This window comes from Pseudorasbora parva, chromosome 25 (assembly GCF_024679245.1).
Source record: "Pseudorasbora parva isolate DD20220531a chromosome 25, ASM2467924v1, whole genome shotgun sequence".
In the NCBI taxonomy this organism is placed as follows: Eukaryota; Metazoa; Chordata; class Actinopteri; order Cypriniformes; family Gobionidae; genus Pseudorasbora; species Pseudorasbora parva.
In genome coordinates, this window is record NC_090196.1 from 10,566,941 (window position 1) to 10,579,781 (window position 12,841).

General features: G+C 45.0%; 1 protein-coding gene across 4 annotated transcripts in view; it reads left to right on the forward strand.

Moving 5' to 3' along the window:
- LOC137064868 (uncharacterized) overlaps positions 1–10,752 on the forward strand; it is a 28,307-nt gene extending 17,555 nt beyond the window's left edge. The window contains exons 4-7 of one of the 4 annotated variants that reach the window (XM_067436406.1): positions 365–427; positions 550–615; positions 3,659–3,738; positions 9,783–10,752. In XM_067436406.1, the coding sequence (XP_067292507.1) occupies positions 3,686–3,738; positions 9,783–10,752 (1,023 nt within the window). In that variant the 5' untranslated portion in view covers positions 365–427; positions 550–615; positions 3,659–3,685. Of the gene's footprint in view, positions 1–364; positions 428–549; positions 616–2,577; positions 2,731–3,256; positions 3,452–3,658; positions 3,739–9,782 lie in introns of those variants that run through there. The other 3 variants (XM_067436408.1, XM_067436405.1, XM_067436407.1) reach the window with 3 other exon arrangements.
- Positions 10,753–12,841: the final 2,089 nt, after the last annotated feature.

Consider the following 12,841-nt stretch of genomic DNA (forward strand, 5'->3'; position numbering starts at 1 on the left):
AGAGCTACACTCTTCAGGAAATTCTACACACAAACTGAAGGGATAGTTGACACCAAAATTAAAAGTCTATCAATCACTTACTCACCCTCATGTTGTTCCAAACATGTATGACTTTCTTTATTTTGATCAATTTGTTTTCAGTGTTTTTTTTTTTTTAAATACAAAGGAAAGCAGTTTGGTTGCCAACATTCCTCAAAATATATCAAGAAATAATTATACAGGTTTGAAACGACATGAGGATGAGTTAACGATGACAGAGTTTCCATTTTTTGGGTGGTAAACGATCTCAAGTATTTTCATTATGTCTTTTTAGTTAGTTCAAAAATATGCTGTCATTAATCCTATATTTAATTCCCTTAAAAAGATTGAGGAAAAGACCCTCAGCTACCAGACCCTACCAGATGAAACAGAAGACAAAAAGAAAATTGTAATTACTTTAAATTGAGCTTGTTTAAAGTAAAAAATAATTCAAATAAAAACATTTATTAAAAATCTTTTTTTTTTTTAAAGACTTTTCAGAGAATCATAGTGTTCTTTTTTTCTTCCCAGATGCACCAAGGACCCTGCTGATTACTGGTGTTTTGAAGGATTGTTCTTTATCTGCTTTACCTTCTGGTAACAAATCATGGATCTTTTTTTTTGTTACTTCTTAAAACGCTTGTTAGAATTCTGAATAAAAGACTGTTATATTTGTAATCAGAAATCTCCTGTCAGTTAGAGTTAGACGGTTTGTGGATTGTACCCCCCTCATTTGTGTTGAAATCCGATGGCTCAGTGAGGCTTGCATAGCAATGACATTTCGTTTCTCAAGATCTATTAATGTACTAAAAACATATTTAAATTAGTTCATGTGAGTACAGTGGTTCAATATTAATATTATAAAATGACGAGAATATTTTTTGTGTGCCAAAAAAAACTGACCGATTTCAAAACACTGCTTCCTGAAGCTTCAGAAGCTTGACACGCGGATCGCGTGTAAAACCGCCAAACTGCTGAAATCATGTGACTTTGGTGCTCCGAACTGCTGATTTGACACACTGATCTATAATGCTCCAAAGCTTCAGGAAGTTGTGTTTTGAAATCGGGCATCACTATATAAGTCGTTATTTCGTTTTTTTGGAGCACCAAAAATATTCTCGTCATTTTATAATATTAATATTGAACCACTGTACTCACATGAACCGATTTAAATATGTTTTTAGTACATTAATGGATTTTGAGAGAGGAAATGTCATTGCTGGTTACGGAGGCCTCACTGAGCCATCGGATTCAACACAAATATCTTAATTTGAGTTCCAAAGATGAACGAAGGTCTTATGGGTGAGGAACGGCATGAGGGTGAGGAATAAATTACATTATTTTCACTAACCCTTGAACATTTAATAAATAAATGCTGTATAATTTTAATAAACGTTGTACATTTTGTAAAGTGTTACACAGTCTTGTATAACCATAATCCTAAAGTTTGAGAATTTGATGAAACTATTGTTAATTACTGAAGTAGTTTAAATGTTGTATTTTATTTATATCAATATCAATAATTTAATGATGGAATCATTCCATTTTATTTAGATTGTTTTACATAATTTAAACACTATTAAATTGTGTAAACAAATGCTGCAAATCAGAGTTTGAGTTGATTTGAATCCTTTTTATACTGTTTTCAGACTTATTTTATCTGCCAAAATAAAATTCTTAATTTTAAATCTTTATCACGTCTTTACATTTTATTGAAGGAGTTTGATTGTAATAATCTGGAAAATGCCTGTAAAATAACAGTAATCCTCCGTAGAACTATCAGCGCTGTCATTTTATTGAAGGATTTTGATTGTAATAATCTGGTAAATGCCTGTAAAATAACAGTAATTCTCCGTAGAACTATCAGCGCTGTCATTTTATTGAAGGAGTTTGATTGTAATAATCTGGTAAATGCCTGTAAAATAACAGTAATTCTCCGTAGAACTATCAGCGCTGTCATTTTATTGAAGGAGTTTGATTGTAATAATCTGGTAAATGCCTGTAAAATAACAGTAATTCTCCGTAGAACTATCAGTGCCGTCATTTTATTGAAGGAGTTTGGTTGTAATAATCTGGTAAATGCCTGTAAAATAACAGTAATTCTCTGTAGAACTATCAGCGCCGTCATTTTATTGAAGGAGTTTGATTGTAATAATCTGGTAAATGCCTGTAAAATAACAGTAATTCTCCGTAGAACTATCAGTGCCGTCATTTTATTGAAGGAGTTTGGTTGTAATAATCTGGTAAATGCCTGTAAAATAACAGTAATCCTCCGTAGACCTATCAGCGCCGTCATTTTATTGAAGGAGTTTGGTTGTAATAATCTGGTAAATGCCTGTAAAATAACAGTAATCCTCCGTAGAACTATCAGCGCCGTCATTTTATTGAAGGAGTTTGGTTGTAATAATCTGGTAAATGCCTGTAAAATAACAGTTTTAAACTGTAAAAAAACAATCATAAAAAAATGGTAATAGACTCTATGCACGATCACTTCCGCGTTTTGTCTCAGCCCGCCCATCTACTTCCGGTGCTGCGCCTGTGTGAAGAATTCTGTGGAGATAATGGCAAATTACACTCGTTGTTTACAAGAGCTTCCCGCGATTACCGTGAATGACGTTAATCGTATTGTGAGGCAGTCAGCTGTCACACCAAACAGTAAGAAGGAGAAGGGCTTTAAATTATATATTTCGAGTTACATCGACAACTTTGAGGGTGAGTATTCTCTCATTTCATGCTAAATCTGACTAACTTAGCGTCTCCGTTTCTGACCAGTCAGAGTCATACCGGTCTTTGTATTATTTATATAATTTAGTTAAACATCGTTTTACGTATATTGTTTTCCCTTATGCCTAAAGTGCTTTTTTGTGCAGTGTACATACAAATTGTTACTGACTAAGAATAATTTTTCAGTTTCCAGTAAGGATCAGTTCACAGGAGAGATCAGCGTGAGGGCGACATGTTTCAGGTCGATGAGGAAGTCAGAGAAGCCCCATAGATTGAGAGTAGGAAGACACAAAAGACAGCTGAACTATAAATGAAATGCATGTTTTAAACAGAAGTTGTTTGTGGGTTCTAAAGCTGTACAAAGACAGGCATAGTCAGTAAATGGGTTCATAAGTGCTTCAATTTAATGATAGTTTTTAATTACAGTAGGGGATATTTAGAATCTATTTACATATACCGTTAATTCCTAATCCTTGTTTGTGTATAATTTAATTATATATAATTATATTCACAGATTGCATTAAAGGACTCTCGTCCTGTAATACTGTCACAGAGCAGTTGTTCTTGTGTTGCTGGGACAGCGCTGTGCAACCACATTGTTGCACTACTCTACCAAACAGCCCACTACTCACAGCTTGGCATCAGTGCAGTTCCCCCAGTTCACAGCTGTACTGAAACGGAGCAGAGTTGGCACAAACCTAGAACAATGGTAATTTAAATTTAATTTGCTTATACAAATTATATAAAAACTGAACTTCTGGAAATAAAATAAAGTCATAAATACAAAGAGCATTATTTAGGTAAATATTTGTGTGAATAAGTGCTGAGTTGACTGTTGAAAACTGTAATCTAGTAATTTCCAAATTTTGCTTTAATAATGATTTTCTTAATATTATGGCCCCTGTGTGTTTTTTAGGGAGTCAAGCCTGGTCCTGTCAATAGAATGGTGGTTCTGTCTGCAAGACCCAAAGAGAGGAAGCTTGCTGAGGGGTTAAGGTACAACACAAAAAATCTTCAAAGTAGTATTTTACTTCTTTTTTTTTTTTTTACATGAATTTACACTTTAATAAGTGTAAACAATAAGTGAAATTGCTTTTTGCTTAAATATTTTATTATTACAGCAACTATATTATACTATTAGAATAAAGCATTGCAGATACCCATAAGGAGTATAAAACAACTAACATCTATTCATGTCAAATTCTCCAACACATACTAAAGAAGATAAATATAAATTAAAACATTTAAAAAGTTGGAAACACTTTACAATAAAGTTTCATTAGTTCACATTAGTTATTGTATTAACTAACATGAACTAACCATGATCATTACATTTGTTACTGTATTTGTTCATCTTTGTTAATGTTATTTAATAAAAATACAGCTATTCATGGTTTATGTTAGTTCACACTGCATTAACTAATGTTAACAAGATATGTTTAATGTTTAATGAAGTATTAGTAAATGTTGAAATTAACATTAACAAAGATAAATATATGCTTTATAAGTGCAGCATATTATTATGTCATGTTTACTAATGTAGTTCCCTATATCGAGGGAACTCAACACTGCGTCGTCGAGTGACGACACTCTGGGAACGCCCCCAGCGTGACGGCTCTGAAGTATGAATGAAATCAGCCACCAATCCGATTGGTGCAACGTCGTGACGTAACCGGCGACGGCGTACACGGAAGCTATAAGAAGGCGCCGCCCCAAACAACAGACAGTCTTTGCTCTTCAGCGAGGCGCTCTGTGTGAATATTGTTTGTCTATTTACTGTTGTCTGTCTGAATATCAGTCCCTTTTTCGAAAAAGCATGGCAAGCGAGCAATTTAGAAGGTGTGTTCATCCGTGCCCGCGCTTTATCACGGGCTCGGACACACACCAGCTGTGTGTGCAGTGTCTCGGAGCGCAGCACGCTCAGGCGGCGCTTGAGGGTGCCGCCTGCAGCGAGTGTGAGAGGCTGCCGCTCCGGGTGCTGCGCTCACGGCTGGCCGTCTTCACCGAAGGCGGTCAGGCTCGCGAGCCCCGTGGGTCTGGTCCCGTGTCTGTTGAGGCAGCGCGGCGGCGTAGATCCTGGGGCTCACAACTGGATCTCGCGACGGGAGGCGGGCATGCTGAGGCATCTTCCCAATCCTCGTCCGATGATTCAGACGCTCTTCCGCCTCGTGAGGAAGCCCGCGCTGCGGCTTCTTCCCACGAGGTTGATAACCCAGTGCTGATGCTGTCTGATTCTGAGGGATCAGATCAGTTCAGCCTGGAGGCGGGCGGAGTGCAGGTGAATTCACCTCTTCACTCTCCCGCTCAAGAAGAGCTGGTGGACGTGCTGACACGTGCTGTGGCCAAACTCAGTATCGACTGGCCACAGGAAGAGGTGGAAGTCCAGCCTGTGAGCAGGTTGGATGGACGCTTCTTCAAAAAGCGTGCTCAGCCGCCACGCAGGGGCTTGCCGTTTTTCCCGGATTTGCATAACGAGTTGTGCAAATCATGGGGAAAACCATACTCGTCGCGCCTATCGACACCCCCAGTTCTCGACTTCGGGTGTGTCGTGGGCGCGGCTGAGGCTGGTTATGGGACGCTGCCTCGCGTCGAGGAGGCGTTAGCGAGCTATCTGTCTCCCGAGGCAGCAGCGTCCCTGAAAGCCCCTGTCCTGCCCACCAAGCCATGCAGGGACACGTCGTCCCTGGTGGGCAGGGCATATCGAGCGGCCGGTAGAGCTGGTAGTTGCCTGCACACCATGGCGGTACTGCAGGCATACCAAGCTGAGCTCCTCAAAGAGCTAGATGAGGGAGAGGGTCCGTCTCCGGACGATATTACAGAGCTGCGGAAAGCTACCGACTTGTCTCTCCGCGTCACCAAAGAGACGGCCCGTGCTATCGGCCGCTCTATGGCTGGCATGGTGTGCGTGGAGAGGCACCTGTGGTTAAACCTGTCGGGGATGAAGGAGAAGGAGAAATCCTTCCTTCTGGATTCCCCGATAGCTCCTGTGGGTCTCTTCGGCGACGCAGTCAATAGCGTTGTCGAGAGATTCCAGGAGGTGAGGAAACAGTCGGCGGCTTTCCGGCAGTATCTCCCTCGCCGCCAGGGGCCTCCTGTAGCCAGCAGGGAGGTCTCTGGTGGCCAGTCCCGGCCCTCCACCAGCGCCCACAGACAGGCGCAAAAGGAGAGCGTCGCTTCCCGCGCCCCTCCCGAGGGAGCCTGGCAAAGGAGGCGACGTTCTCGCCAGAAGTCTTCTAAGCCGAAGGGCGACTTGAGGGAAGTCCTTCAGGCGAAGAAGGCTTCTGGCAAGCGGTCCTAGCTGCGGCAGGATCGCTCAGAGCTGGCCCTCCCGGGGGCGGACGACCAAGGTCGTTCCGAGCCCGCAGCTCTGGGGAAATCGATGTTGTGTTCCCGCCGTTAACAACGCTTCGGGCCTCATCGGTTTCCCGCGTACATGCGCCGTCCCAGCCGCCTCGAAATCGACCTGCGGCGGGGCAGCGAATGTGTGCGCACACCGAAAATCCTCCCCGACTAAGCTCTGCCGGGTGGCCGCTTCAGGGGGTCGGGCAGGGGGTTCGGTGGGTACCAGAGACCAGCCTCGAGAGGCTGGTTCCCCTAGTAGAATATATCGGCGCATGGATGTGCCTCCCGAATATTTCTGCTTGGGTCCTGAGTACAGTGGGAAGGGGGTACAGATTGCAGTTCAGAGTTCCACCACCGAAGTTCAGCGGGGTGGTCTGGACTGTGGTCCCCCCGGCCCAGAGGCAGGTTATGGAACAAGAAGTGCAGTCTCTGCTGGTCAAGGGGGCGATAGAGAAAATCCCTCCGCCAGACAGGGAGTCGGGCTTTTACAGCCGTTATTTCATTGTTCCCAAAAAGGGTGGAGGCTTACGTCCAATATTAGATCTGAGGTACTTGAATCGGTCTCTGAGGAGATTCAGGTTCAAGATGCTCACAATTCAAATGATCGTGAATCTGATCCAGTTCGAGGACTGGTTCGTCACGATAGATCTAAAGGACGCATATTTTCATGTCTCCATCCTTCCTGCCCACAGGAAGTTCCTGAGGTTCGCTTTCGGGGGCGAAGCGTACCAATATCGGGTGCTTCCTTTCGGTCTAGCTCTTTCCCCTCGCACCTTCACGAAGTGCATGGATGCAGCTCTGGCCCCTATGAGGCTGCAGGGCATCCGTGTGCTGAATTACATCGACGACTGGCTCATTATGGCAAAGTCGCGCGAGATGGCGATTCGGCATCGAGATGTCGTTTTAGCCCATCTCAGGTGCTTGGGGCTGAGACTGAACACGGCCAAGAGCGTGTTGATACCCGCCCAGAGGACCACGTTCCTCGGGGTGGTATGGGACTCAACCTCGATGCGGGCGAGCATGTCTCCCACACGGGTGGGTTCTATACTGGCGGAGGTCTCAGGGGTGAAGCTAGGCCACAGCCGCACTGTGAAGCAGTTTCAGAGACTGCTGGGACTCATGGCAGCAGCATCCAACGTAATTCCGTTGGGTCTGCTATACATGAGGCCCCTCCAGTGGTGGCTAGGAACCAAGGGGTTTTCCTCAAGGGGAAAACCTTTCCGTATGATCAGGGTAACGCGCAGATGCCTTCGTTCCCTCGTTATATGGAAGGATCCGAGGTTCCTGTCCCAAGGGCCTGTGTTAGGAGCGTTATGTTGCAGGAAGATCCTTTCAACAGACGCCTCCCTCACGGGCTGGGGCGCGGTCATGGAAGGCCGGTTCATGAGGGGTTCATGGGGACCCCAACATTCCTCCTGGCACATAAATTGCTTGGAAATGTTGGCGGTTTACAAAGCTTTGAGGAGCTTTCTCCCAGACCTTCACGGCCACCATGTCCTGATACGATCCGACAATACGTCGGTGGTATCGTATCTCAATCACCAGGGGGGTCTGAGGTCACGCCCACTATGCAGGTTGGCGCTTCAGATCCTCCTGTGGTCCCAGGGGAAACTGTCGTCTCTCAGAGCGATGTATGTCCCAGGGGACCAGAACCAGGGAGCAGATGTCCTGTCGAGGCAGGGGCTGAGGCCCGGGGAGTGGCGGCTCCACCCAGAGGTGGTGGAGGCCATGTGCAAGAGGTTCGGCCCAGTGGAAGTGGATCTGTTTGCTTCCGTAGAAACGACCCACTGCCCACTGTGGTTCAGCCTCAGGCCTCCGGCCCCGTTGGGGCTGGATGCCATGACACAGACGTGGCCGAGGCAGCGTCTGTACGCATTTCCCCCGATCGTTCTGCTCCCGGGAGTTCTAGAGCGAGTCCGCCGGGAGGGCGTCAGCCTCCTATTAGTGGCACCCCGGTGGCCGTCCCGAGCTTGGTTCTCCGACATTGTGGCACTTCTAGACGGAACCCCGTGGCAGGTCCCTCTGAGGAGGGACTTGCTGTCTCAGGCAGGGGGTGTGATTTTCCACCCCAGGCCAGAGTAGTGGAACCTCTGGGTCTGGCCTCTGAGGGGGCACAGTACCTAGAGGAGGGTCTGCCACAAGAGGTCGTTGAGACCATTCTCAGCTCTAGGGCTCCCTCTACGAGGAAACTGTATAGCCTAAAGTGGAATGTCTTCACTAGCTGGTGTAGAGAAAGGGGGGTGGACCCAGTTGACTGCGCAGTCACTTCAGTACTGGAGTTCCTCCAAGACCGTTTCTCCGCTGGTTTGACCCCATCCACTCTGAAGGTGTATGTGGCAGCCATAGGGGCTTTCCACTCGCCTTTGGAAGGGGGCCCTTTGGGTAGACACCACTTGGTTGTGCGTTTTCTCCGTGGGGCTAGGAGATTGAGGCCTGCGGCTCATCCCAGAGTCCCGGCTTGGGACCTGGCAGTGGTTCTGGAAGGGTTGGCTGAGGCCCCCTTCGAACCGTTGGAGTCGGCTGAGGCGAGAAATCTGACCCTGAAGGTAGCATTTCTCCTCGCCATCACTTCTCTGAGGAGAGTGGGGGACCTCCAGGCATTGGCGGTCACGCCTACTTGCTTGGAGTTTGCCCCGGGCGGGGTGAAAGCTATCTTGCATCCCAGACCGGGTTACGTGCCCAAGGTCCCATCTTCAGGGATGGGGTCAGTATTTCTTCAGGCTTTTCATCCTCCGCCTCACGCGACGGCAGAGGAAGCTAGGCTGCACCTGCTCTGCCCGGTTAGGGCATTGAGGATCTATCTAGACAGGTCGGCTCAATGGAGGAAATCGGACCAGCTTCTGGTGTGCTTTGGCCCCCCTAAGAAAGGGTTGCCTGCGGCGAGACAGACTATTAGTAACTGGATCGTGCAGGCGATAGCCACGGCTTATCGGGTGCGCAATATGCCTTCACCCATGGCCGTGAGGGCTCACTCTACGAGGGGCTTGGCCTCCTCGGTGGCCCTCTTTTCGGGAGCCTCACTTATTGAGATATGTGAGGCGGCGGGTTGGGCTAATCCACACACCTTTATAAGATTTTATAAGCTGGACCTCCCGGCTACGCCGGGTGCTAGAGTGCTTGCGTCCTGAGTGTGCCTGGGCTCCAGCTTCACACCAGGATGGGCGTGTCTCGGTGTGGCATAGTGGGTATTGACGTTCCCAGAGTGTCGTCACTCGACGACGCAGTGTTGAGTTCCCTCGATATAGGGAACGTCTCGGGTTACTATTGTAACCCTTGTTCCCTGAGAGGGAACGAGACACTGCGTCTCGTCGCCACACCTACACGTAGAGCGCTCGCTTCATCGCAAAGGCTGTCTGTTGTTTGGGGCGGCGCCTTCTTATAGCTTCCGTGTACGCCGTCGCCGGTTACGTCACGACGTTGCACCAATCGGATTGGTGGCTGATTTCATTCATACTTCAGAGCCGTCACGCTGGGGGCGTTCCCAGAGTGTCGTCACTCGACGACGCAGTGTCTCGTTCCCTCTCAGGGAACAAGGGTTACAATAGTAACCCGAGACGTTAACTAATGTCAAATAAAATGAAACTTATTGAAAAGTGTTATCAAAAATGTTCAGTTTAAAATGAAAGATATAAAAGATTAGACTGACTAAAACTAAGAAAATTTACTTTTTGCTTAATACTTTTATTTTTTCATATCAGGAGTACCCTTTACAAGGGTGTCACCAGTGAGCTGCCTGACCTCTCAGTCCTACAAGTAGCAGAGGCGTATAAGGACTTTGCCAGTGCTGTAGCCCCTTTGGTCTCCACTATCGGGATGTCGCGTGATGATCCTTTGGTGGATTCTGCCTTTGGCAAAGTTCAGTATGGAAGTGTGCTCTCATACCAGCAGCCAGCAGCAACAACACGCAATATTAATCACCATCAAGATGCCCCAACACCGCCACCTCTGCCACTAGTTGATTACAGCCTTGACACTTCTGTTTGTTTGTTTGTCCATAGTGAACATGGACAACCACACATGAGGTCACTAGCAGTAACTTTGGATATGGCACACAAGATAGAGCATGCCACCAAAGAACAGAGTGGATCGCTTGATTGGCACTCTGTCCGAAAGCCCCGGGTAACAGCATCACGTTTCAGGGAAGTTTGTCATGTGCGTGGCCAGAGCTCAGCTGAACATCTGGCTGAAAGAATCTGCAAGGGAACTCGCCAGACAGCAGACATGAAGAGAGGTCTTGAAATGGAATCTGCTGCAATTGAGGAATACTGTCTGCTGCGAGAAGTAAACTACCACCCTTGTGGATTCTTAATTCATCCCGATGCACCTTGGCTGGGGGCCTCTCCTGATGGGATTATTTTTGACCCTAAAGAGCAACATGTTTTTGGTCTTTTAGAAATCAAATGTCCAAATGTTAAAAGTTACGTGGACTGTCCTTACCTTAAATTTAACAATGGCACACCAGAGCTGAAACAACAACACGCATACTATTGGCAAGTTCAAGGACAAATGCTGATCTCGGGAATGGACTGGTGTGATTTTGTCGTTTATGCACAGGATGACATGATGGTCCAGCGCATCTACAAAGACATCAAAATGTTTCAGAACATTCGAGAGAAAGCTGACCATTTCTTTTTTTACTTTTACCTGCCAAGATGCCTACAGATCTAAAAAAGAAAAAAAAAAGAATCATTTAATATTGTTTTAATGTATAATTTTTTATTTTTTATTTACAGATCACTGTACAGGAAATGTTTATCAAAGTTATTTCTATTTACATGTTTACATTCCTGCATTGCAGGCTACACCATACAAAAGTTATTCTATTTATATGTTTACATTTGGATAAAAATAAATCCAAATTTAATTCCCAACCAATGTTATCTCGTCTTTAATCCTTTGCCCATGCTTTTACTAAGGGGCCATTCTGGTAATTTACAAGGAGGCAAGCAACTGTGTACAGCTGGTTGATGCTCCCTGTGATGGAAAGAGGGATGACTGTGTCGAACAGCTTGTGTTGCTTCACCCTGCGGATAAGACGCTCAACGTGGACGCTGAGCCGAGCTATGGACTGTGTCTCCCTTACCTCATCAGCCGACATCTGTTCCCGCTTCGACAGGTAAGCAGGTCTGTAGACTAGTGTTGTAGTACTCGAGATCGGTCTTGGTCTCGAGACCGGTCTCGAGACCACTTTTTAAAGGTCTTGGTCTCGTCTCGGTATCGACCGCATTTTTACTCGGTCTCGTCTCGGTCTCGGGCGAAGATGACTCGGGATTTTGTCTCAAGACCGGTCAAGACCACAGCTGAAGGCATAGCTATAAAGAGCAGAGAACTCCACCCTGCGCGCACTCCCTCTGTCTTCAAAATAAGCAGATAAGCTCTCTCTGACACTTCACATATTAAGCTAAATCAAAAGTTCAGAAAACCGAATCCATGTTGAACGTTGCGCGTTCGGACAACTGTTTTGAAGTACCGCTCGGTGTGAATTGCATGCGCTCAAAAAACGTTTGACAAGCTAAACAGCTGACATAAATCATACATTAAATAAACAGGAAACAATTTCTATCCAGTTATGAAGTGTTTTCTGTGTGACAAACCTTCCGCGATGTTCTGACAGCCGTGATTCACACACAACGGGTCTGCTAATGTCCGATTCACGACCAAATGACTCATTTGAACCGAATCATTTTAACGACGGTAATAAGAACTGATCTGTTCAACAATGAACTGAACGAATCAGTTTAATCATTTACTCAGAACACCTCAGAAATGAGAACACAAGTGTGCTTACCCAATTTAGCAAGAGTGGAGAGTAAGATTTATTAGTTTTAACTATCCACAGTATTTCAGCTTATGTATGTTGAATGTGTAGTAAAATAAACAGTCTAAAATCATTTAGTTTAGACTGGAGTGAGGTGAAAACAGAGCAAAGTTGTTTGTTAGCTAGCTGATCATTTTATTAAATTGTATATGGCAGAAAATGTGGCTATTTGTTAACTGTTAATGCTATTTCTAATATTGATATGATTATATACCAAAACAATTCAACCTGTTGGAACAAAAGAAACATCAAGATAAGAGATCATACATGATAGGAGATATAAACATAAGATAATAAAAAATGATTGTTTCGTTGCATTTAAAAAAAAAAAAAGAAATGGTGTGTGTGTGTGTGTGTGTGTGTGTGTGTGTGTGTGTGTGTGTGTGTGTGTGTGTGTGTGTGTGTGTGTGTGTGTGTGTGTGTGTGTGTAGGTCTGTCAGCCACCACCAAAGACCATTTTTGACCCAGGAAAAACCCTGCACATGTGAGATATTTGTTAAATCAAACTGTAGTTAATCAAAAAATGCAAGTACAGGGTTTCTTTTCCTTGTTGTTGCACAATAAAGCTGCACAATAACATTTTCAATTTGTAAATGAAAAATATGTACATATATAAAATAATTTGCTTAAGCAGCATACTAATATCTGTATGATACATATTCCACCTCCTGTTATTCACATTCATTTAAGACATAATGGACTGTGTCTGAGATTAATACCTCATCCAGATTAGCATTCTTAGGGAACTTTGAGTTTTAAAATGGGATTGAGCGCTTTTCACAAAACAAAACACAAAGCTCTGTTAGTGTCAGTTTGGTGTTTGTGTCCACCATAGACTGTAAACAATATGGACACGTCGTCTTCAGTGCCTCCCATTGACAAAAAGTTAAGTGTTATTTGCTTATATAGGAAAAATATTAATTCCCACAAAGCTGCAAT